Source organism: Lithobates pipiens, unplaced genomic scaffold, assembly GCF_037356315.1.
Source record: "Lithobates pipiens isolate NorthernLeopardFrog02 unplaced genomic scaffold, aLitPip1_a1.2 Scaffold_19, whole genome shotgun sequence".
NCBI lineage: Eukaryota > Metazoa > Chordata > Amphibia > Anura > Ranidae > Lithobates > Lithobates pipiens.
In genome coordinates, this window is record NW_027507764.1 from 492,727,422 (window position 1) to 492,754,809 (window position 27,388).

Consider the following 27,388-nt stretch of genomic DNA (forward strand, 5'->3'; position numbering starts at 1 on the left):
TAAAATTGTATATTTAGATCCTAATGGGAAAATAGACAGAAATACACAGAAAAAAAAATGGTATATTGGTTTCTGACACCAAGAACCCAGCACTGGTTATTCTCAGTGAAGGCCATGTGACTCTGGAAACAAGTAAAAAAAAGTATACCCATGTGCTAGCCCTAATCTCTCCAACTGCCCTCTCTGCCTTGCAGTCTCAACCCCCTGCTGCATTTTCCATAATGTAAAATAAAGAAAAATAAAGGAGCATATAGCCTGAGAGTGATTACATTTACCAATATCAACCTGTAGGTTCAATATCAGTTTGGTTGGACTAATAAGGGGAAAGAATTTATGTATAATGTTGGTCATAAACATATCAGCTTTTCAGATATTAAAACTGGTGACATGTCATGGGAACCATTGGCAAGTTCGCATTGGCATCATTCCATAAATATATTGGAAAATGGTACAGTATAGGGTGATGAGACTTTAAATATGCCAAATAAGAACAAAGTAAAAGTATATATAAATGTTACTGTTGCACAAATATAGAAAAGGGAAAAGAAAAAAATAATGATAAAAAACCCTTTTATACAGAAAAACCTTCTGGTTAACCTCCCTGGCGGTATGATTAGTTCTGATTTTAGGTGCTGAAAGCGGTACAATTATTTTGCATGGAAATTTGACATTTTATATTGTAGGCCTGCAATTCTTAGGAATAACTGTCAGGTCACCTAGGCGAGGTGACAGGTGCACACCGTAGGAGTGCACCGCAAGGTTGTGGACCCTACGGCTGACTGCTGCAGACGGGGGACAGATCCCACTGGGGTTAGAGCGTAAGATTCCCTGGGGCGCGGAGTCTAAGAGCCAGCAGGTGTTCACCAGCGCCTCAAGTGGTGAGGATGGACTTGGCTGCAACTGGCTCCAGGTCGCGACCCCCAGGGTCCCCCAGCTCATACCCACAGTAGGCAACAGGAGGATAGGGATGATGAGGGACAAAGCCAAGGTCGGGGCCACAATCAGACAAGAATAGTCGGGGACACGCCAAAAGGTCAGGATCACAAGCAAACAGGGATAGTCAAAACACGCCAAAGTCGGTAACGGAAAACAGTAGCAGAGCACACGGCAGGAAACAGGAAGCTAACACACAAAGGAATACACAATGGTTGATCAGCCCTGATGGCCTGCAGTGCACAGGTTAATATAGGGCTCCCTGATAGGGCCTGGGGTGGAGCCATGCTTAGAGGAGAGGTTATAAAAACCACCAGGTGGAAGTGGCTGGCCTCTTAGGCTAAAGACACGAGGGGAGGTAAGCAAACACAGGAAGATCACTGCATAACCATGACAATAACTCTCTTAAATCTGTTCAAACCAGAGTCTAGCAGACATCCCGGGTATGATAAAGTTTATAATATAATAAATAATGATAATAAATAATAATAACAATTAATCAATAATGTAATCAAATCCAAAAACACTGAAATTTGCTCATTTGCAGAATTGTCGCTGTCATTAGATTTAGTGTTTGATGATGAATTTCCCCAAAAATCGCTATCGCTCAATTCTGCAAGTGATTATAATTTATTATCGCTGCTTTCTAGTTGGTCTAAAATCACTTTTGACATAAAGGAACAGTTTTTGGTTGCTATGAGCAATCTCTAAATTCCAGGCAGAAAAAACAGTATTTATAATATAAAAGTGCATGCAGGGCACTGGACAGACCACTAGGGACAAAGTGGATGTGTATTGTTTTTATACAGTACTGTAATCTGTAAGATTACAGTACTGTGTGTGTTTTGTGTATTTTTACTTTTTTGAATTTGGCGCCGATCTCCTCTCCTGTGCGTCGGAACATCGCAGGGAATGGAGCTCGGCGGCATTCGGGCACTGTGTGAATCGAGCGGAGGACGGCTCGATCACACAGCACGGAGGACATCGCTGGATCCAGGGGACAAGGTAAGTAACTCTCCCTGTATCCAGCTATGTGATCCCGAGTCTGGCTCGGGGTTACCGCTTATGGTACTGAAATCCCAACCCGAGCCAGACTCGGGATCACCGCCAGGGAGTTTAATTTAGAACCATATTAATGTACTGTATACATGTACTTGTAAACGGTCTACACGTTTCACAGGATCCCCCTCTTCTTCAGGACAGTGCATGTATCATAGGTACATTATATATAAGGTTCTTACTAAAGTCCAAAAGGATTGGTTAATCGTCACTACTACAGAGGGAAGAAATAAAAAAGACTGTCTTGAGATGTTTTGCCTACCGGCCCATGGGATGAATTCCAGATCCAGTAAGGTTAGAGATAAATATTCAGGATGATATATTAGATGTATATAAATATAACCCAAGGATTATGTATGTTACCTCAACATTAAAAGGAGTGCCCCCAATGAGGTGATGAGGCAAATCATCTTTATTAGACATAATAGACTCCATTAATATGTGCTGATATTAGAGTAGGTCCAATTAGTCCTCTCCTCTGGCAAGATCTGCCAGTTGTTCTTGTGCTTAAACATGTAATTCAACAGTTTCAGACATCTGATGTATTAAAACAATAATTTATTGCACCATATTCTGATCATGCATAAAAAAAATGTAAAGTGACTTTCAGAACTGAACAAAGCCTCCATATACCATACAACCAGAATTCTGCTCATGCAATCTCTCTCTAAATCTTTGATTCAAACCCCACCAAAAAAACAGTAGTTGAAACGATAGTGAAAAATTCTTCGATTTAATCAGACTATAGAAAATAATATTTCATTTAGCAATTCGATCGATAGGTGTATAAGCAGCACTGATTGTCACTTTTTGTTTTCAGAGTAACAGCTTTGTATTCTGTAAAACGTGACCAGCTTCTAATTTGCAGCATTACATTGTCTTTTGCAGCGTGTCCATTCAGAAACTTTCCAGCGAGTCCAGATACATCATTTATGAGTTTTGGGAGAATAGTAATATATGGAAAAAGTAAGTAAGGATGTTAATTCTTCATTTACTAATTATGCTGGTGCACTGAGACTGGAGTATTCATAAGAACTTTATATTAAAGGACAAATTAACCTAAAATTCCGTCGGAATGTGTCCTATCGGACCGTTTTGTCGGATAATCCGACTGTGTGTGGTATGCATCGGACTGTTTCCGTCTGAATATCCGTCGGACCAAATTTTCCAACTTGCTGGAAATATTTTCCGACAAACTGGTCCGATCGGACATACTCCGATCATGTGCAGAGAATTCCGATCGGACAAAGTGCCACGCATGCTCAGATCAAATTCCTACGCCAAAGCTATTGGCTACTAGCCTAAACTTAGTCCCGTCGTAACAAAATAACGTCATCACGTTCTGAACGATTGGATTTTCCGACAACTTCGTCCGACCTTGTGTATGCAACAGTTTCGGACAAGATCCGTCGGACAAAATCCGACGGACAGAATCCGTCAGATTTGGTTGTCGGAATCTCTGACCGTGTGTACAGGGGCTTAGAAGCTAGCCACTATTAGGCCCCTTGCACACTGCAGCTCATAAAAAAGCTACTTCTTCAGGCGTTTGAGCTTTTTTTTTTCTCTGCCTTTAAAGTACCCTCTATGTTAGCCCATGTGTCCATGCACACTATAGGTGTTTTCAGGAATTCCGTGGCAGGGAAATTTACAGGCAGAAAAAAAATACCCATCACCTGGGCGTTTTGAAGACAAACTTTTGAGCATAAAGAAAGTGTGCTTTGGAACATGAAATATATTATAATGGCATGTCCTGTCAAGTCTCTAAGGCTTTTGGTGTATGCTTTTAGTTTTTTTTACAGGTTTACTTTGAACAGTTAATTTTCACATATTAACTGATGAAATGTTTACACAGTCATCTCCAAGCTAATTACAGCAAGACATTTCAGCGGAGTAACGTTGATTTCCTGGAAACGCCAGAGCTGATGACTACGATGCTCGTACCTGGTTTGTATAATTATCATCACTGCATTAATGAACATTATTATATGCTATTGCATGGACTCTTGTGATTCCGCTCTGCAGAGATGTATGGTTCCTGTCTAAACATCAACCACTGTTATTATTTCACTTTAACATTTTAATATTCAGAGGCTAAACTGTACATGTTTAGATACACAGTATCTCACAAAAGTGAGTACACCCCTCACATTTTTGTAAATATGTTATTATATCTTTTCATGTGACAACAATGAAGAAATTACATTTTGCTACAATGTAAAGTAGTGAGTGTACAGCTTGTATTATGCCCCGTACACACGAGCGGACTTTTCGACATCCAAACTCCGACGGACTGAGTCCGTCAGACTATCCGATCGTGTGTGGGCTGCAACGGACTTTAGCTTCGCTAAAGTCTGACGGACTTTAGAAATGAAGCATGCTTCAAATTTTCCCGACGGAACTCCGCCGGACCCGGTCCCCTTCGAAAAATTCGCTCGTGTGTGTGCTACTCCGACGGACTAAAACCGACGCTAGGGCAGCTATTGGCTACTGTCTATGAACTTCCTACGTCGAATCCAGTCGTACGTCATCACGTTCGACTCCGTCGGAGTTTGGTGTGATGGTGTGTGGTCAAGTCCGTTCGGTCGAAAAGTCCGCCAGAACTCTGTCGGAACTCCGGCGGAACTCCTTTGGAGGTCTGTCAGACTTAATCCCTCTTGTGTGTACGGGGCATTACAAGATCTCAGGTGTGAATGGGGAGCATATGTGTTAAATTTGGTGTTATCGCTCTCACTCATACTCATACTCTCATACTGGTCAGTGGTCACTGTAAGTTCAACATGGCAAAGAACTCTCTGAGGGTTTGAAAAAAAAAAATTTTGCTATACATAAAGATGGCCTAGGCTATAAGTAGATTGCCAAGACCCTGAAACTGTGCTGCAGCATGGTGGCCAAGACCATACAGCGGTTTAACAGGACAGGTTCCACTCAGAATAGGTCGACCAAAGAAGTTGAGTGCATTTGCTTAGCATCATATCCAGAGGTTATCTTTGAGAAATAGATGTATGAGTGCTGCCAGCATTGCTGCAGAGGTTGAAGAAGTGGGGGGGGGGGGGGTCAGCCTGTCAGTGTGCAGACCGCACACTGCATCAATCTGGTCTGCATGGCTGTCATCCCAGAAGGAAGCCTCTTCTAAAGATGATACCCAAGAAAGCCAGCAAACAGCTGAAGACAGGCAGGCTAAGGACATGGATTACTGGAATCATGTCCTGTAATCTGATGAGAACAAGATAACCTCATTTGATGAGATCAGATGGTGTCAAGCATGTGTGGCAGCAACCAGGTGGGGAGGAGTACAAAGACAAGTGTGTGTTGCCTACAGTCAAGCATGGTGGTGGGAGTGTCATGATCTAGGGCTGCATAAGTGCTGCCAGCACTGGGGAGACACAGTTCATTGAGGGAACCATGAATGCCAACATGCACTGTGACATACTGAAGCAGAACATGATCCTTCCTCTTCCTTCGGAGACTGGGCCGCAGGGCAGTATTCCAACATGATAACGACCCCAAACACACCTTCAAGATGACCACTGCCTTGCTAAAGAAGCAGAAGGTGAAGGTGATGGACTGGCCAAGCATGTCTCCAGACTTAAACACTATTGAGCATCTGTGGGGCATCCTCAAATGTAAGGTGGAGGAGTGCAAGGTCTCTAACATCCACCAGCTCTGTGATGTCATCATGGAGGAGTGGAAGAGGACTCCAGTGGCAACCTGTGAAGCTCTGGTGAACTCCATGTCCAAGAGGCTTAAGGGAGTGCTGGAAAATAATGGTGGCCATACAAAATATTGACACTTTGGGCCTCATTTGGACATTTTAACACATTTTAATGGGGTGTACTCACTTTTGTTGCCAGAGGTTTAGACATTAATGGCTGGAGTTATTTTGAGGGGACAGCAAATTTACACTGTTATGCAAGCTGTACACACACTACTTTACATTGTAGCAAAGTGTAATTTCTTCAGTGTTGTCACATGAAAAGATATAATAAAATATTTACAAAAATGTGAGAGGTGTACTCACTTTTGTGAGATACTGTATGTGAGCAATAATATTAGCTATGCTTAAAATGCCTGGGCCATATAATGCCCCGTACACACGAGCGGACTTAAGTCCGACAGACTTCCAAAGGAGTTCCGTCGGAGTTCTGCTGGAATTCCGACGGAGTTCTGACAGACTTTTCGGCCGAACGGACTTGGCCACACACAATCACACTAAACTCCGACGGATTCGAACGTGATGACGTACGACTGGACTCGAATAAGAAAGTTTATAGCCAGTAGCCAATAGCTGCCCTAGCGTCGGTTTTAGTCCGTCGGAGTAGCATACACACGAGCGGAGTTTTCGAAGGGGACCGGGTCCGGCGGAGTTCCGTCGGGAAAATTTGAAGCATGCTTCATTTCTAAAGTCCGTCAGACTTTGGCGAATCAAAAGTCCGTTGCAGCCCACACACGATCGGATAGTCTGACGGACTCGGTCCTTCGGACTTTGGATGTTGAAAAGTCCGCTCGTGTGTACGGGGCATTAGAGTCAACAAAAGAGAGGTAAGGCCCAATTCTAAACTTCAGATTTTGGAACCTGCCAGAACAGCAGAGCTACTGCTATATAGTAGCTCTACTATACTGGTTTTCCAGGTAAAACAATCCAGGGCTGTCAAACCTATCTTTGCTTCAATACTTAGGCTGGATTTATACCTTTGTGGCGCATTACAGCATGCATTCCAAAGTGCATTGCAGTAGGTCAGTATTATGCCCCGTACACACGAGCGGACTTTTCGACATCCAAACTCCGACGGACTGAGTCCGTCAGACTATCCGATCGTGTGTGGGCTGCAACGGACTTTAGCTTCGCTAAAGTCTGACGGACTTTAGAAATGAAGCATGCTTCAAATTTTCCCGACGGAACTCCGCCGGACCCGGTCCCCTTCGAAAAATTCGCTCGTGTGTGTGCTACTCCGACGGACTAAAACCGACGCTAGGGCAGCTATTGGCTACTGTCTATGAACTTCCTACGTCGAATCCAGTCGTACGTCATCACGTTCGACTCCGTCGGAGTTTGGTGTGATGGTGTGTGGTCAAGTCCGTTCGGTCGAAAAGTCCGCCAGAACTCTGTCGGAACTCCGGCGGAACTCCTTTGGAGGTCTGTCAGACTTAATCCCTCTCGTGTGTACGGGGCATTAGTAGTCCATTCATTACTAAAAACACTAAAGTTAATTTTAGGGCATACAAACACAATATATTAATTCATTTTTGGTAAAATATAAAAGATGAGGTTGTGCCAGGTAAATAGTTACCCAAAATGGCAGGGCTTTAAATTGTGTGTGCCTGTGAAATGGCGACATATTTCAATCCCTAGATTTTCAATAGGCGATGCTTTAAAAGCCCCTACAGGTCATCAGCTTTTATTGCAAATAATGGACCTAGAATTACTCCTCCCACGACGGCATGTTTTACGATGCGTAACCTATGTATAGCAATTTACATTTTTGTGCATAGGTTCCCCTGCCATTTGCATTTCCATTCATACATGTGTCTATATGGGGGTGGAGGTTCAGAATTAAGGGTTAAGATGAATGGCAACGCCACAGTCACCATGTGCTGCAGTAACGCATTACCTTGGAGCAATAGTGTGGATCTGTCTTTTGTGTGCAGTGCTGTTTGAACACACTGGAGTTAATTCACATACTAAAAGAAAATAGGCTATTTGTTTTTTTTAATGGGAAGTTGCGCTTTGCAAAGCAATTTTCCCCAGAGCTTAGTGAACGAGATGAAGCTCTGCTAAGGTCCATCATCCAACCAGGTGCAAGCAGAAAGGATTATTTATTTTTTTATTTTCCCTGCACATGATTGGGCATTTTTTGCAAAGTGAAACTTCACCTGAATCGCAAAGTTCTGGGAAAAATTCCCTTGGAAAATGGACAGTCTACTTGTAAATGAACCCCATTTCCTTGTACAACATATTCATGAACGTTTCCAGTTTATTCAGATAACAAAATCCAGATTGTCACACAAAAATGCTGCACACAGGACTTTATTCCAATGCAATATTTGTAATTGGACCTTACTGAGAACAACAGATCACACCATGTCTGTACAAATAAAAGTCTGCAAAAAAAAAATGACAGTACAGCTAGTGAGTACGAGCCTTAAAATAAGATTGCTGAGCTGTCAGTTGGTTTTAATAACAGAATATCTTGATAAGAGTTCATTTTTATGGTGTAATTCACATGCATTACATGCTTATATTTTCAAATTAGAATTAGCCAATTTAATTACTGCTCGTGGTGTTATCTCCTGCACAAGTGATTCACCAGGAGTATACTGGAATGTCTATAATGAAGCTAAGGCTGCTTGTTTCCATCTCTGATGCAAAGATGAATCTAGAGGATAGAATATTTCTATTATAATTTTATAGTATATGTTCATTGACAGCAATGACATAATGTACATATTAAAGAGGAGATAAACCCTGATGGTTTACTTCCGGGAGCCGCCAGTCACGGCACTCACTTGTGAAGAAACGGCCCTGGGGGGGCGTTTCTTCACAGCGCTTGCGCTGATGACATCATCGGGCAAAACACAGTAAGTGTAAGTCTAGTTTAGGAGATATTTACTGTACCTATAGGTAAGCCTTATTCTAGGCTTACCTATATGTACAACTTACACAGAGAGCTTTGCAACCCTATTTAACCGCTTCAGCACCGGAAGATTTTACCCCCTTCCTGACCAGAGCACTTTTTGCTATTCGGCCCTGCATAGCTTTAGCTGACAATTGCGCGGTTGTGCGACGTGGCTCCCAAACAAAATTAACGGCCTTTTTTTCCCACAAATAGAGCTTTCTTTTGGTGGTATTTGATCGCCTCTGCGGTTTTTATTTTTTGTGCTATAAAAAAAAAAAAGAGTGACAATTTTGAAAAAAAAAACAATATTTTTTACTTTTTGCTATAATAAATAAATACCCCCCAAAAATATTTAAAAAAATCAATTTTTTCCTTCAGTTTAGGCCGATATGTATTCTTCTACATATTTTTGATAAAAATAAAAATAAAATCACAATAAGCATATATTGATTGGTTTGCACAAAATTTATAGCGTCTACAAAATACGGGATAGTTTTATGGCACTTTTTTTATTTTATTAGTAATGGGGGCGATCTGCGATTTTTATCAGGACTGCGACATGGCGGACAGATCGGACACTTTCAACACTATTTTGGGACCATTGTCATGTATACAACAATCAGTGCTATAAAAATGCATTGATTACGGTGTAAATGACACTTGCAGTGAAGGGGTTAACCACTAGGGGGCAGTGAATGGGTTTGCCCTTGGGAGTGATTCTAACTGTGGGGGGCTGGGCTTCAACACACAGGACAGTGATCACTGCTCTCAATGACAGAGAGCAATGATCTCTGTCCTGTCACTAGGCAGAAGTGGGAAAATGCTTTGTTTACAAAAGCATCTCCCCATTCTTCCTTCTGATCGTGACATGATCTCAGGCACCAGGTGGACATCGAATTTGCGGGATCCGCCCGCGACACCGCTTCTTAAAAGGGACGCACCTGTATGGCCCTTTGCCTACCAGTGGCATTCTGCTGATGTAAATAGGCGTGCGCTGGTCGGCAAGCGGGTAATAGTTACAGCCCTGCATACAAGTGTGTTAACGCTTAGCATTGAGAAATATAGATGCTCATAATATGACCCTCCTCCTAAAAATGTGTTCCCTGCCTTTATTTGGCTTTGGCATGTTGATGAAATATTAATTTACCGAATATGTATACTGGTAATGAACATATTTGGACTGAAGTTAAAGTTGAAGTTAATTAAGGTGTTACTAAACCCACAACAGTAAAATCTGTCTGTCTATATGTTATGTGCAGAATAGCATGCTTGTTATACTCACTGTGGAACTTAAGGGGTTAATACTCTGCATTGTGTAAAAAGGCTTTTTGATCCTGTATGATCCACAGTGAGGGTAGTACTGCTGCACATACTCAGTTTGGGCTCTATTGCTTGAGAGAATATTTCCTGTTTGAGCTGAGCTTTTCAGGTCACATGATATTGATATCACACATGTGGGTATGTACAGATCCTAAATGACAGCCCAGTCCTTCCCTCATCCTCACCCAGTAACTAAAAAAGTACACAGGGGTTGGGATGTTACATCTTGATTGACGGATGATCCGCCTTCCACAACAGCATGAGGACACAGGCTATAGTGGAAATCTCCTCCTACCTGAACACTCAGCACTTAGGCAGACCCTGCAATTTATCATGTGACTGTGGTATACAGATGAGCCAAAAAGGTATATAGTGGCAGTATTTTAATGTAAAAAGAGAAATTAGAACCTGTAGGCACGGTCATATGCAAGATGACTTCCCATCCCCCCAATATTTCTAATCGTTCACTATAAGATTTTCAATCCCTTCTATTAAGTATATGTTGGGGCAAAAATACAAAAATATTCCATCCCCTTGATCATCAATATATACTTTTTAAGAGCACATTTTCTGAAAGCATGCAACATTTGGTGTTAGGACACACATTCTTGGGACTGCCTGGCCTTTCTATCCAGACCCCCTTTTACCACTTCAGCCCCAGAAGGATTTGCCCCCTTCCCAACCAGGCCATTTTTTTACGATACGGCACTGCGTTGCTTTAACTGACAATTGTGCGGTCATGTGAAGTTGTGCCCAAACAAAATGTATGTCTTTTTTTTCCCCACAAGTAGAGCTTCCTTTTGGTGGTATTTGATCACCTCTACGTTTTTTATTTTGTGCGCTATAGACAAAAAGAGCGACAATTTTGCAAAAAAACACAATATTTTGTAGTTTTTGCTAAAATAAATATCCCAATTAAAAAAGATGAAATAAAAAATGTTTCCTCGGTTTAGGCCGATATGTATTCTACATATTTTTGGTAAAAAAATTGCAATAAGTGTATATTGATTGGTTTGCGCAAACGTTAGTGTTTGTAAAATAGGGGATAGATTTATGTCATTTTTATTATTATTTATTTTTTACTAGTAATCTGCAGCGATCTGTGATTTTTATCAGGACTGCGATATTGCAGCAGACAGATCGAATACTTTAGACACTATTTTGGGACCATTGACAGAGCTAAAAATAGCCACTGATTACAGTATAAATGTCAATGGCAGGGAAAGGTTTAACACTAGGAGGCAATCAAGGGATTGTTCTCTATGTGTGTGTTCTAACTGTGGGGGATGGGACTAATTAGGGGAGGAGAGAGATCGCTGTTCATACTTACTATGAACACACGATCTGTCTCCTCTCCCCTGAGAGAATGGGGATTTGTGTGTTTACACACACAGATCCAAGTTTTCGCTCTGTCATGAGTGATCGCGGGTGCCCATCGGTCATCGCGCCCGCTGGGCACATGCATCGGCTCTGGGGACACGAGGCAGGTGCCTGCTACGTCGTCTTAAAGGAGAAACGTACAGCTACAGCAATTTGCCCAGCCGAGCCAACCTGCCGCAGTATAACTGCGGCGGCTGGTCGGCTAGTAATTAGGTATAACTAAAGGTAAAACTTTTTGTTTGGTTTTAATAAAGAGAGGATAGATTACAACACCTATCATGTTTTTATTGCTGTCTGTGCCCCTGTTAGGGAGATTTACCCTCTCCATTTGTCATTATCACGAAGAGTGAAAGTAAAAGAAAATCCCATATTTTAGGTTGTCGTCAGAACAAGAATAGAGGAGAAATCTCCCAATGGGGATACTAGTTCTGGTGACCCTTTCACATCCTGTTTTGGCTATGGATCAGGAAGTGAAGGAAAACCTCCCCAGTGGGATACAAATGGCAAAAAAACGACAAGGGTTAAAACCTTCCCTTGCTCTATCCAAAATGAAAAAAATGTTTTGCATTCAGTTATAATTTAACGTATATATGTACTGTACGTATCAACCTTCTCAGTGTAAATGAATAGGCATATCCCTGTCCTTTTCCACATAGCAATGCTCCTTTTCCGTATGGCATGTGGATCAGCCTAGGCAAGGGTAGGGGGGTCCCTACTGCTTATGTAAATACAGACTTTTGGGGCTCTGGGAGTGCTGTGGAAAAGAAGGTAAACCACAAGATTGTTGTGTCCTAGCACCTTATGGTGTCTACTCTTTAAGAAGCACCTTACATACAATGCCCTGCATAACGTGAACTCCATGTAAAATATCTATGCCCCTGGTGCCCAACCTGCGGTCCTTTGGTATATGAAATGCGGCCCTCAGCAGTTTGTAGTGGGAATATTGATTAGGGTAATACCATTGATCTCTACTAGCTTCATGAAACATGTTCCCTATTTCGTATTATCTTCTGCAGCATGTTCACACTCCATGACCCTCATCTTCTCTAATAGGTCTGCAGTTTCTGACAGCCCTCTCAAGCATTACATATATTAAACATTATGTGCGGCCCTTTGGTGATGTCAGGGGCCATATTTGAAGCCCCTTTAGCTCATAGGTTAACAACCACTTATCTATGCCATCAGTACATTATGACATCAAAACGTGCTCTCTTTACAGTCTTAGCAATGTCAAACTAAACCCTGCATATCCTTGAGGTAAACCTTGCCGACCTTGTACAATATTATTTTGCCTCATTTCAGACATCGGATCTTCAAAGTCAGGCAGCATTTAACTAATTATTTTTGGCTTGTCATACCAAAGACCAAAATATGTCTGTCCATAAATATGTGTCATTCTTTGTATATCACAGTATTACCCCCATACAATCTGCCTATCCATTGGGATTTGTCCATCAGTCAGTTATCTGTTCATTCATTGATGTCTTTGTCCATGAATGTCTACTCATCTAAGAGGCAGTTGGATGCATTAAACATAATATAAAATGTACTTGTCCAGTGATATTGTACATTATTTTATTGCTAAAAGTATGATGAACATGATCATTTATAATTGATTATAGAACTTACGATTCCATTCACTTCTTTTATTCTAACCCGAGTTTCTTGTTTTCCAGCTTCATGGTGGGTTCTCAATAACAACTGAACTCGTATTCACCTGGAGACATGCCAAAATTGTTTGACATAGCATATAAATGAAGACCTAGCATGGCCTCCTTAGTGTATCTATCGGACTGTAACTGGACAGAAGTATAATTTGTCCTTGTCATGATGCCTACTTACAGTCATTTGTGTCAACTAAACAAGTTGTACACTATGATGAGCTGGCATTAACCGATCTTAAGCTGTGTATGGTGTTCAGAGACTTTAATATTTATTAGTTAGACTAATGTGCCAATAGCCGCTCTGTACTTTAACACCTTATCAAATACAAGGCTCAGTAAATCAAGCTATAGCAATCATTATTTATTGTGACAAAAAGTAGAAGAAAAAATTGCGCTCAAAGGTCTATTCAGCAGATAATTGACATAAATCGATAAAAATGAAAAACAGTGCAGCGCATTAAATTAACATATAATGAATAAATGTGCATACAATTAAAGAAAACAAAAAAATAGATGATCAATAAAAAGTTCAAAGTGTCAACACCACAGTGACAATCCAAATGTCGACTTCAAAGGTCACCATATGCTATTTGTGATACACCCAATTATCCAGAAATCGACCACAATGGATAAAAATATGCGCGCTTACCAAAGTTAATGGACTCTCATGCCATAAGTACAAAGTCAGACACGCTTGTGTGGTTATAAACCACTAATCAAAAGGAAGAACACATCTTCAATAAGATCCCACTGGTCTCGTTACATCGATTTGCAAAGTTCCACATACACAATCATGGTCGATCACAACTCAACACCCCATTCAATAAACATCTGAGGTAAAACAATAGTGTAAAACTGCCTGATAAATTTTATTCAAAGAAATAACACACAGAATATGATGAGTAACAGCGCTTGTACAAAACATCTGTCCCGGGGATCAAAACAGTCACTTCGTAGGTATGAGAACGCGATGACCTCACAACCACAGGCTCCACCTGACGCGACTGTGGTGTTGACACTCTGGACTTTTTATTGATCATCTGTTTTTTGTTTTCTTTATATTCATGCACTTATATTCATGTTATGTTCATGCATTATTTATTATGACCTTTGTTATTTCCAAAAACCAGAGCTGAATCCCATTGCTGCAAATTACTACACTTATAGCACTTAGCACATGTGTTATAGGTTAATGAACTGAGCTGTGTTATAATATTGTAAGGAAATGTAAATGTCAGCTGATTCTGACCATTGTGGATGGCCAACTGTTTATAAATGTGAAAAAGATCTGAGCATTCATACAGACTGCAATGTTCTGTTCATTAAATTTGAACAGGGTTTTGGAATATTTATTGACTACATCCAATCAGTTGAAATATAAATGTGCAGGATCATTGTAGCCATATCCAATGGGAGCTGTGTACATCTTATTTATTTTGTGCCTGTGATTGCTAATAAATAGATAACTGTCACTGTTGACTATAGATAGTTTATACCCATACATAGACAAGAATGATTGTCTAATATTTGAAAGTGTTAGCTGTTTCAATATGTGAAGAGTGTACATGTTTTTCGGCTATTCACCACATCATTCTCTGGTTGATCCCTGGAGCGTCACAGGATGGTTAATTCAAAGTGGCGTACATGCTGCACGAGGTACGTGCTGATTACCTCAAAGCTTTACATGTGCTAAAAGTTCAGTGTATTTTCAGTGAGCACATATTTTACTTTTTGTTTTAAATTTTGGCAGTGTTTTCCAGCACTTCTTGAAGTTTGTTGAAAGCCTGCTAGCAGCTTATGTAAAGTGGCAGTCAGCACTCCCATTAGAATCTGGGTTCAATATTTACAAACTGAAGCTGTATGGTATTTTAAAAGCTTCAACAAAGCTTGCTGAAAGCTCTGCAAATGCTTTGTCAAAGCTTGCTGTTTAGACTGCTCTTATACAAGCTGAAGCCCGTTGTGAAACAGGCCTAAATGATAAGGTCACTTAACAAATAATAAGTAAAAATACAGGTAAAAAAATTGCATTTATTATTTTCTTTCTTATGAGCCTGCAAAGCACTGCAGCTGCAATCGGCATTTTGTGGGTGCAATATCAGGCTCTTAAAGACTCTAAGACCCCTTTCACACCAGGGCGTTTTGCAGGCGCTTTAGCGTTAGAAATAGCACCTGCAATCCGCCCTAAAAAAACGGCACCATTGTTTGCAGAATGAAAGCCCGAGGGCTTTCACACTACAGCGGTGCGCTGGCAGGACGTCAGGGAAAAGTCCTGCCAGCAGCTTCTTTGGAGCGGTGTGTTTACCGCTCCTCCACCGCTGCTCCCCATTGAAATCAATGGGGCAGCACTGTAATACCGCCGGCAAAACGCAGCCATTGCGGCGCATTGCCGGCGGTTTTAACCCTTTCTCGGCCGCTAGCGGGGGGTAAATGCGCTGCAAATCCGGTGGTAAAACCGCTAAAAATAGCAGCGTTTAACCGCCCACGCTATGGGCGGTGTGGTGTGAAAGGGGTCTTAGTACAGCTGTCTACCTGTACCTCCCATATGGGCAGACAGTTTCTGAAGAAATGGAAGACTCAATGAAATACAAGGAGCGCTCCTCAGCACCCTCGCAGTTCATTGAGAACTACAACTTCTCTGCTGCAGTTGAAGATGGGACTTATATAGTTGTGAATGAATGAGACAGCTGTGCGGGTGGAGCACTGCTGTTTTCAAAATGTGACAGCGGATGCGCTGTCACAATGAGGGTATTAGGGGGTTGCGGGGCTGCTGCTGCTTTAGTAGTGTGTTCCATGTTATACCCTGAATATGGGTGTAACATGTTACTAAAGGTGAACTTGCAGACAGGCATTGGTGAACATGGTAGCTGACAAGCAGTCTCTGATTTAAGTAATTTCTTTTTGTTGGCCTGAAAAAAAAAACACATACAGCTGGTGAAAAATACCTGGGCTGCTCACTTCTTCTAGTTCAGTGGCTCAGAAACCATGGAAATTGCTAGATCAATAAAACTCTCAGCAACTAATATTTTTAGAAGCCAGCAATGACATCCTACATGGTTCTCTCAGTAAAGGTCAAACCCTTATTCTCCTATGATATGGATTACTATTTAAACAAACATGTTCATTGTAGATAGAACTAGCTCCTGAGCAAACTTCTGATCACTGGCCGTGATACTAGGAGCAGGGACATTACTAGAGGATATACTCTGTGTATGTCAGATGTAGGTACATCTCTAATTTATTTACGCACTTTACTCTTAATAAAGCACAGTAATAAACAGGCCTGTTACAACAGCTACTACTGGCAAAACTGTTTGTATGTTGTTAATGGATCTGTGCAATAAATATTTGAAAGAATACTATACTGATCAGCAATTGTATTAAAGAATACCAGTAACAAAGTTATAAAAAGAAAGCACGTATTAGTCAGTAGTCTGGTGACTGAAGATTTCTTATTTATTCTATTACAATGCAATAGGTATACCCCTCTGACTTCAGCCAGAAGCTGGAAATTTGCCGTCTGAAGCTGACATTCTATGATTTGGTAGAGGCTGTGGTCAAGCTGGGGGCACTCAAACTTGCAATGAGGATGGAACAGTGCACCCACAGATGCCATTCATTCAGGACCACCATTGAGGTGTATTAAAGTACATATAAAATTAGTATATGGTTTGCTTTATTATTAACACAATCAGCAGATATGCCAAGAATGGTCACTCGAGTGCCAGGCTGTGCAGAAGTCAGGAGGGCTCCCGCTCAGGCTCTCAGCAGCATGTTGAGAGAATCAGTCAGCTGCTGGCTATGAAGTTGAGATCGATCCAGAGCCTAGACCAGCTGAGTGACGTCACGGAAATGGGTCACAGGAGTGCAGAATGAACTGCACTCTTATGATCCATAGGAGAAGCAGGGCCAAAAAAGCTTTGGCAATACTTCTTCTTTAAGTTAAGCCTTGCACTTACCAATCTAACGCTTAAAAAAAGGACTTGCTATAATGTTTTGCTTTTACAAGTTTACATTTATTTTTGTTTTTCTGTTTTTATATCAAATATTTTTTTAACATTTTTATTATTGCTCATTACATTCAAGGATATGACAAAAGAAAAAAAAAAGCAAACTAACTACAACCACACCTTAAACACGATCTTAAACATAGGGGGAATCCCCCTCGGAAAGCCGAAGGAGTAAATCACATTATGGTATACATAGAATAAAGTAAATTCAAATATTTAATAAGAAGGAAAGAAATAGAAAAAAGCAGGAGAGAAAAAAAAAAGAACAACTAATAAGACAAACAACATCAAACTAACACCTCTCAGATTAGGATAACTGAATTTCAGAAAACAGTAGGTAGTATTGCCTTGAGTCAAAGATGCCCTTCAATCCCGATTTCCTCAAGTCTATTTGACTACTTTGGTTGTGTAGCAGCATCTCCTCTCCTATGAAGGGTATTGATATCTCTTATCTCCTATCAGAGACATCAAAGGGGGGAAGTGAGCATAGGGACTATTACGGGGCACATATAGTTTTGTTCACAAAAGATTGGTATCAGAACAATAGATCATATTTAAAAACCATTTATAAAAATAAACAAATAAAATATCTCAAAATACAGCTGGTAGAGATGAATGAGGTAACTATTCAATATTTTCTTTACTTTTTCATTGACCTCCTCTTAACCCAAAAAACACTACACAACCCTCCCTCAAGAGAGTAGGAGGAGCAAGAAAGAAGAAAAAAAAATCAAACTGTCTTGGGGAATTAATTTGGCCGCATATAATTATCCAACCACTGAGTCGCTAAGTCGGGGGATGCCAAAAAGAGTGTATTATCCTGGCCCCTTACTCTTAACCTGGCTGGAAATAGTATAGAGTACTACAACTACATCTGTCTCAATCGTCGCTTCATCTCCGCAAAAACCCGCCCTCTGACGCTGTACAGCTGCTGAGAAGTTGGGGAAAAAACTTATCTTTGAGCCATCCACCCGAATATCTGATCATTGTCTGGCTCTCTGCAATATAATGTCTCTGTCCTTATAATTCAACATTTTCAGAATAAAAGTTCTTGATCTTGAAATCTCTCCCAAGGTCGGGGGTCTAGCAGGGACACTATGCGCCTGTTCCACAGAAAAAAGAGAGGTAACATGTCCTGCTCCCATAGTGGCTAGAAGCCATTTCTCTATGAATTCCACTGGTGTATTTCCCTCCACCCATTCTGGAAGGCCCTCTATCCTAACATTGTTCTGTCTAAGGTGGTTCTCCAAGTCCTCCAACCAAGATTCATGTGAAGATAGTTGTTGTGTTTTTCTTTTATCAGATTTCATAACTGTTTGTAAGGAGTCTTCAAGTATACTTATTCTTTCCTTTGCCCCCGACATTCTCTTTAAAGCGGTTGTATACACTTTTTTTGTATTTTTACCTACAGGTAAGCCTATAATAAGGCTTACCTGTAGGTATAATGAATATCTCCTAAACCTGTACAGTTTAGGAGATATTCACTTTGCATGCAGCCGCTGACATCAGCGGCGCATGCACTCTGTAGGAAAGAAGTCTACTACATGCGTGACGACATCACGGCTCCGGCCACTCACAGCATCGGAGCCGTGAACACGGAAGACACGCCGAGGGGAAATGCCAGCTCCCTCGGCGTGGACCGGGAACAGCTGCCGACGCCTCATACTAAGGTAAGTATTTCATAATGAGCTAGTATGCAGTGCATACTAGGTCATTATGCCTTTTGTGAACAAGGCAGTTGCGATTCAACTGCTCAAATTCCGTGCCATGTGAACAAAAACAAATAAGAAATATGCACAAAGAGCAGCTCCCTAGAAAAGTGAAACAAACACCTGTAGAGTGATAACAATAATTAAGGGCGCTCTGCAAAAAATATTAAACTAAACCACTAATTTGCAAAGAAAATTCTAAACCACTAAATTAAAATGGCTGTAAAAAAAATGCTTAAAACAATGTGATCATCACCAAAGTGAAAATATGAGCATATATAATAACAATGATTATACTGGAGAAATAGTGGACATCAGTGAACCACCATACATAATAATAATAATTAACAATGTAAAGTCCCAATAACGTGTCTCTACAAAGAATGAATTCTGTTGAATTCTGCCGATCCGGAAAGTGGAAAACAAATAGTAATTGTGATATAGCAACGATTAGCAACAAGTCGGAAAAAAGACTTGCGACTCCCTCCACCATGCACGTAGAACTACACCAGTAGTGAAGATACAAGTCCAAACTGCTTACCAGATCCGTTTGACCACTTTAATTAAAAAGTAAGTCAAACAACGCTTGTACAGGATAATGCCTGCTCATATGGATACCAATGCAGATGATGGTAGATGGTGTGTCTCTCTTCACAGACTCAAGCGGCAAATGTGAAAAAATACAAAAAATCCATAGCATAATACTGACTTTAATAAAAAAATAAGTAAAAAACAGACAGCCAAAAGGCCCCTTACATGGTTAGGTGCCTGACCTAACCATAACCTGTCCAGTATAATCATTGTTATTATATATGCGCATATTTTCACTTTGGTGATGATCACATTTTTTTCACAGCCATTTTAATTTAGTGGTTTAGAATTTTTTTTGCAAATTAGTGGTTTAGATTAATATTTTTTGCAGAGCGCCCTTAATTATTGTTATCATTATGCCTTTTGCCTTACAGGTTTAAAAAAATAAAAATACATTTGTGCGGGTATACAACCGCTTTAAACATGTGCATATCTTGTCTAATCAGACTTAAATCTTCCTTCATTATCTCTAGATTGCGGGATAGAGAGTTCACAGAGCTATTGCATATGTTGATAGCCTTCATTATATCTGTTAGCGTTATTACATTCTCTGTAGTTGGACTATTTAACCACTTGCCGACCGCCGCACGACGATGTACGTCATATTTTTGAAGAGGGATATCTCGGTAACAGCAGCAGCTGCTGCCACAACCGAGATATCCATCTCTTCAGGCGGCGGTCGGCTGTACGATAATGGTGGTCTCCGCGGCGGATTCGCCGCGAGATCACCGCTATCGGCGGCGGGAGAGGTGCCACCCCCCCTCCCGCCGCTTACCGGAGCCGTCGGTAGCGGCGGAGGCGATCGGGTCCTTCCGTCTGCTGGGCATAGAGACAAGTGAGGCTAAGATGGCCCCCACTCGTCTCTATACCATAGGAGGGCGGAAGCGACGTCAAAACGTCACTTCCGCCCATACCTCTTAAAGGTATATTTTTTTCTTAAATGTCAGATTTTCTTTTTTTTTTTTTTTTTTTTTTTTTTTTTGCATTTTAGCCCAAATATGAGATCTGAGGACCTTTTGACCCCAGATCTCATATTTAAGAGGACCTGTCATGCTTTTTTCTATTACAAGGGATGTTTACATTCCTTGTAATAGGAATAAAAGTGATCCATTTTATTTATTTTTTTAAAAAAGTGTAAAAATAAATAAAATAAATTAAAATAAATAAGAAAAAAAAATTTTTTTTTTAAAAACACCCCGTTACGACGAGCTTGCGCACAGAAGCGAGCGCATACGTGAGTAGCGCCCACATATGAAAACGGTGGTCAAACCACATATGTGAGGTATCGTCGCGATCGGTAGAGCGAGAGCAATAATTCTAGCCCTAGACCTCCTCTGTAACGCAAAAAATGCAACCTGTAGAATTTTTTAAATGTCGCTTATGGAGATTTTTGAGGCTAAAAGTTTGACGCCATTCCACGAGCGGGCGCAATTTTGAAGCGTGACATGTTGGGTATCAATTTACTTGGCATACCATTATCTTTCACAGTATAAAAAAAAATTGGGCTAATTTTACTGTTGTCTTATTTTTTTATTCAAAAAAGTGATTTTTTTCCAAAAAAAGTGCGCTTCTAAGACCGCTGCGCAAATACGGTGTGAAAAAAAGTATTTCAATGACCGCCATTTTATTCTCTAGGGTGTTAGAAAAAAAACTATATAAAATGTTTGGGGGTTCTAAGTAATTTTCTAGCAAAAAAAACTGTTTTAAACATGGAAACACCAAGTCCGAAAAAGAGGCCTGGTCCTTAAGTGGTTAAAGTGTTTAGTGTATTAAAGGATTTAGCTGAGATTTCATGCAAGTCACTTTCTGAGGCAGCATTGCTCATAGTGTCATCTGGATGATTCCACATGGCTGCCTCATCTTCCACTATAACTGGTCCAACAGCATTTTCCTCCATAGCTGGTCCATGCAGACCCTGCGTTGGATTAGGTATTATAGCTTGAGCTTTGTCCTTAGTCTTAACAGAGGTATGAGCAAATTTTTCAAGCCAAGCAATTATGTCTTGTTGCTTTTCTTGAGACTTATTCTGGTGTTTCTTATCTGCACTGTTCTGTGAGGAACACTTGTTAGAAACATGATCAACACCCCCATCCCCATATCCTTCTTGCCTCTATGAGTCATCTTTACAGGCTCATGAACTCCCACTGGCTCACTGATTCACAGTTCAATCTAGCGTGCACACTCAGATCTTTTTATCAACCTTCTCTCCACCTTCCCTTGCTACCTTATGCTCTTGAAGGTATGCTGGCTAGAGAGGGCTGACAGGTAGCCTAGTAGCGGTGGATAGCTCCACTATAATGTCACAGTCACGATAAAAATTGCAGATCACCTTACTAGTAAAAACATTAAAAAATAATAAAAATGCCATAAATCAATAACCTATTTTGTAGGCGCTATAACTTTTGTGCAAACCAATCAATATACACTTGTGATTTTTTTTTTTTACCAAAACTATGTAGAATACATATAAGCCTAAATGGAGGAAATCTTTTTTTTTTTTTTTCTTTTAATTTTGGATATTTATTATAGCAAAAAGTAAAAAATATATATTTTTTTTCAAAATTGACAGCCTTTTTTTGTTTATAGCGCAAAAAATAAAAACCGCAGATGTGATAAAATACCACCAAAAGAAAGCTCTATTTGTGTGAAAAAAATGATCAAAATTGAATTTGGGTACAGTGTTGCATGACTGCACATTTAAAATGTTAGAGAGCTGAAAGCAGAAAATTGGCCTGGGAAAGAAGGGGGGGAAAGTGCTCTGTATTGAAGTGGCTAGATACTTATTTTAGCGGATTTAATTTCTGCCCATTGAAGTCCTGTCCATCTTTTCAGATAATAATCTAATTTATTTTGGAACTAGTTCTGGGCTCCAACATTGCCCACTGCTCCCTATTATTCACTTACTGCACCTCTTTCTTTCTAGCATGCCATTGGTCCAATCTGGGCAAAAGCACTGGACAAGCATCAATAACTTACTGCTTTTGATATGTGTGCACATTGGGTTCCCCATAAGTTTGGTACCCTGGCTGCTCCTGATAGGCTGAGTGACACAGGAAGTGGTAGTATCTTCAGGCAAAGCAGCAGCTGTGTTAGCTGATCACCAAACACAGATACGGGACATGCTTGGGTTCCTCCTGTGCAGCACACCATTCATTACAAATCTATAGTCCAGAGCTTGTCCATTGGAAAAGGGAATAAAGAAATTTAGATATACATACTTAAAAGTATTATATCTATAAGACAATCTCAACGTATCTAGCTCCTTGAACATAAATGAAGAAACAGAACTATCCATCGCCATCACATTACAAGAATTCTGAAACTCAGTGGGAATAAAATGGGTCAACCTTGACAGCAAATTCGTTTTTTTAGCTCATTTAGAATGTACGAAATTGAAAGGGAAGAATACCCTTATCTTTAATAAGACCTGCAGTATGTCCTTCTACGGATTGTCTGCATAGTTAGTATCTTGCCAAATGTACGTAGTTCAGCTTTTCATAGAAGTGATATTTGATATGAACAATGCTGACCATGGTATTTAGAGAAACGTGTTATTTTCTTGTGCAACACCTTAATAAAAATGCTTACTCCTCATTGACTCTTATTCGTGTTGTTCTACAAGTGTGCTAATCTCTAACTTTAATAAAATCTTAAAAATGTAATTATTGGGGGAGGGGGAGGTTCTCCACTGTATAAGACAAGTCTATTTTAAAATGGATAGTTAAAAGAAAGAAAAAAAAATCAGCACAAGGAATATTACTTACAGTCAGCAGGATATTGAATGATTGTTGTGGGCTGCTGGCGCTACCTCAGGCTGGTGTTAAATCCGAACCTGCCTTAACCATTTATTATCCCTAAAGCCTATATATATATTGCACCCGTGTTTAATATTGTATTCCTATTATTGTGATTATACCAAAAAAGGTTTTCTTCCTTTATATCCTTAATCCAACCAAATGTGACTATACACCACTTATGTTAATTACCATATATGAATTCACTGGGTTCATCACTTATTTCAAAAGAGCTGAAAACAAAAACCATAACCAAAACACAAAAAATCAAAAAGAACCGAATAATATTCAAACTATTCTGTGATGGTGAAAAAAATCCCCATGTATGGGAAGTATAACACCTATACCTCCACTGCACGTGCACAATCCTTGTGCTAATTATTATTTATTATACTGTAGAGGCCCCCAAGCCTTAATAACTAGATTTGTGTGTACCACCAAAAAAACCTAAAAAATGCAACCTTATTCAAAACCAGAAAAATTATAAACAAAAAACAGAAAATGTGTAAAAATAAACGTAAATAGAAACATGTAAAAAATCATATATATAGTCCAAAGATAGTCTTTCTTCAGGTATTCCCAGAAGTACAATTATTTTGCTTCAAGTGACAGAAAGGTGATTTTTGTGATTATGCCTTCTTATTGGTGACTTCCGTGCTTTTCCCCCTCAAGGGTCCCCACTCACCGAATCCACGCACCCCCTAGGGGGTTACACGCCTGTAATCTGTGTTCCACTTTATTGAGGATCCCACTGCTTGGCTCTGTCTTCAACAGGTCCTCTCCAGGATTTTTAAAGGAGATGGGAGAAAAACTCTTTTGTCCGCCAGTAGTTCCTCAAAATGAAAAAAATCCACTCATGGTGTAGTATTTTGGTTTACTAAATACTTAAGTTGGGGGGAAGGGGAGCAAGCTACAAAAATCTTAAAAAAAGGGTTTTCTTTATAAATATGTATATATGGTGGGAGACTGGTAGCCACTTAAAAAATGCTTTATTGCAAAAAAAATTATTAAAAAACTTTTCCATATGCCACAAAAGTTTCTGCACAACACTTTGTACAAAAAAATCTTTTTAGATTTTCCACAACATTGCAATCTATAACAGTTGCACTGCAAAAAAATTTTTTTTATATATGTATAGCAGTCATACACTTCAGAAAATATAAAAAATCAAAAAAAATTAGTAATAATAAAAATAAAAATATATAAAAAATTGTATAAGAAAGCAACAATACAGTCCTTCTTTATATACTTATGTATAGCAGCGCTGTGCTCAGTCATATGAGGCCTATACCCCTAAGTATACACCCTCCTTCTATGGTGGGGAGCTCTGATCTCTCTTTAGGGGGTACCGTTTTCCAGGCTCTATAGGGCTACTCATATGCTGAATAAAGATTATAAAAAATTAATATTGTTTAGCTTTAAATGTTGGGCATCTTTGCACAGACATAGGCAGCAAAATGCAAAGACCACAATGCAAAAACAGCACTCCGGTTTGCGGAATCCCTCTGAGCAAGCGGCGTGCGCTCCAGCTGCGCTCCAACGGGTCAGGCGCACCGGAAGTGACGTGGTGTGCGTAATGACGCTGTACGCGTTTCGTCATAGACGTCCTCAGCGGCGATGCGCACACCACGTCACTTCCGGTGCGCCTGACCCGTTGGAGCGCAGCTGGAGCGCACGCCGCTCGCTCAGAGGGATTCCGCAAACCGGAGTGCTGTTTTTGCATTGTGGTCTTTGCATTTTGCTGCCTATGTCTGTGCAAAGATGCCCAACATTTAAAGCTAAACAATATTAATTTTTTATAATCTTTATTCAGCATATGAGTAGCCTTATAGAGCCTGGAAAACGGTACCCCCTAAAGAGAGATCAGAGCTCCCCACCATAGAAGGAGGGTGTATACTTAGGGGTATAGGCCTCATATGACTGAGCACAGCGCTGCTATACATAAGTATATAAAGAAGGACTGTATTGTTGCTTTCTTATACAATTTTTTATATATTTTTATTTTTATTATTACTAATTTTTTTTGATTTTTTATATTTTCTGAAGTGTATGACTGCTATACATATATAAAAAAAATTTTTTTGCAGTGCAACTGTTATAGATTGCAATGTTGTGGAAAATCTAAAAAGATTTTTTTGTACAAAGTGTTGTGCAGAAACTTTTGTGGCATATGGAAAAGTTTTTTAATATTTTTTTTTGCAATAAAGCATTTTTTAAGTGGCTACCAGTCTCCCACCATATATACATATTTATAAAGAAAACCCTTTTTTTAAGATTTTTGTAGCTTGCTCCCCTTCCCCCCAACTTAAGTATTTAGTAAACCAAAATACTACACCATGAGTGGATTTTTTTCATTTTGAGGAACTACTGGCGGACAAAAGAGTTTTTCTCCCATCTCCTTTAAAAATCCTGGAGAGGACCTGTTGAAGACAGAGCCAAGCAGTGGGATCCTCAATAAAGTGGAACACAGATTACAGGCGTGTAACCCCCTAGGGGGTGCGTGGATTCGGTGAGTGGGGACCCTTGAGGGGGAAAAGCACGGAAGTCACCAATAAGCAGGCATAATCACAAAAATCACCTTTCTGTCACTTGAAGCAAAATAATTGTACTTCTGGGAATACCTGAAGAAAGACTATCTTTGGACTATATATATGATTTTTCACATGTTTCTATTCACGTTTATTTTTACACATTTTCTGTTTTTTGTTTATAATTTTTCTGGTTTTGAATAAGGTTGCATTTTTTAGGTTTTTTTGGTGGTACACACAAATCTAGTTATTAAGGCTTGGGGGCCTCTACAGTATAATAAATAATAATTAGCACAAGGATTGTGCACGTGCAGTGGAGGTATAGGTGTTATACTTCCCATACATGGGGATTTTTTTCACCATCACAGAATAGTTTGAATATTATTCGGTTCTTTTTGATTTTTTGTGTTTTGGTTATGGTTTTTGTTTTCAGCTCTTTTGAAATAAGTGATGAACCCAGTGAATTCATATATGGTAATTAACATAAGTGGTGTATAGTCACATTTGGTTGGATTAAGGATATAAAGGAAAAAAAACTTTTTTGGTATAATCACAATAATAGGAATACAATATTAAACACGGGTGCAATATATATATAGGCTTTAGGGATAATAAATGGTTAAGGCAGGTTCGGATTTAACACCAGCCTGAGGTAGCGCCAGCAGCCCACAACAATCATTCAATTTCAAACCCAGGTTGTTTAATGCAGCCTGTGGTTTTCAGGGAGGCAGCAACCTCATAAAAACAATTACCGTATATACTCGAGTATAGGCCGACCCGAATATAAGCCGAGGCCCCCAATTTACCCCCAAAAAAACTGGCAAACTTATTGACTCGTGTATAAGCCGAGGGTGAGACATGCCTGTCCATCCCTGTGTGTGTGTCCGTCCATCCCTGTGTGTCCGTCCATCCCTGTGTGTCCGTCCATCCATCCCTGTGTGTGTGTGTGTCCATCCATCCATCCATCCCTGTGTGTGTGTGTCTCCATCCATCCATCCCTGTGTGTGTGTGTCTCCATCCATCCATCCATCCATCCATCCCTGTGTGTGTGTGTCTCCATCCATCCATCCATCCATCCCTGTGTGTGTGTGTATCCATCCATCCCTGTGTGTGTGTGTGTCTCCATCCATCCATCCATCCGTGTGTGTGTGTCTCCATCCGTGTGTGTGTGTGTGTGTGTGTGTGTGTCCAGCCTACCTGTGTCCCGAGCCTTTGTCCCGAGCCTCCGTCCCGTGTCGTGCCTTGCCTTCGTCCCGTCCCGTCCCCTCCCGTCCCGTCCCGTCCTGTCCCGTGCCTTGCCTTGCCTCCGTCCCGTGCCCTCTTCGTCGGCGGCCATTGTAAAATTCAAAAGCCGCGCCTCCTCCTTCGCCTGTGATAGGCGGAACACTGAATTTCCCAGCAGCCTGTGTTCCGCCTATCACGGACGTCGTATCATCCTCGTCCGTAGTACGAGGATGAGAAGATGCCCGTGATAGGCGGAACACAGGCTGCTGGGAAATTCAGTGTTCCGCCTATCACAGGCGAAGGCGGAGCCGGAGGCACGGCTTTTGAATCAGAATGGCCGCTGTCTGTCTGCTCGACACGCTGATCGAGCGGGCAGACAGCGATGACTCGAGTATAAGCCGAGGGGGGCACTTTCAGCCTCAAAAAAGAGGCTGAAAATCTCGGCTTATACTCGAGTATATACGGTACATTTTTATATTTTGCGAAATTAACTATTAAGAGAAAAAGGATCTGGGGGTACATAAATATTCATATATATCACTGTTCGATTGTGGCCTATTCCATA

At 40.5% G+C, this 27,388-nt stretch overlaps 2 protein-coding genes across 2 annotated transcripts in view; one reads left to right on the top strand and one right to left on the bottom strand.

The window, feature by feature from the left end:
- Nucleotides 1-14,442, top strand: part of NECAB1 (N-terminal EF-hand calcium binding protein 1) — a 301,490-nt gene extending 287,048 nt beyond the window's left edge. The window contains exons 11-13 of the mRNA XM_077493000.1: nt 2,881-2,958; nt 3,845-3,936; nt 12,983-14,442. Coding sequence (XP_077349126.1) covers nt 2,881-2,958; nt 3,845-3,936; nt 12,983-13,011 — 199 coding nt within the window. The 3' untranslated portion in view covers nt 13,012-14,442. The remainder of the gene's footprint in view (nt 1-2,880; nt 2,959-3,844; nt 3,937-12,982) is intronic.
- Nucleotides 14,443-17,047: 2,605 nt separating this feature from the next.
- CUNH8orf88 (chromosome unknown C8orf88 homolog) overlaps nt 17,048-27,388 on the bottom strand; it is a 114,482-nt gene continuing 104,141 nt past the window's right edge. The window contains exon 8 of the mRNA XM_077493002.1: nt 17,048-17,432. Within this exon, the coding sequence (XP_077349128.1) occupies nt 17,373-17,432 (60 nt within the window). The 3' untranslated portion in view covers nt 17,048-17,372. The remainder of the gene's footprint in view (nt 17,433-27,388) is intronic.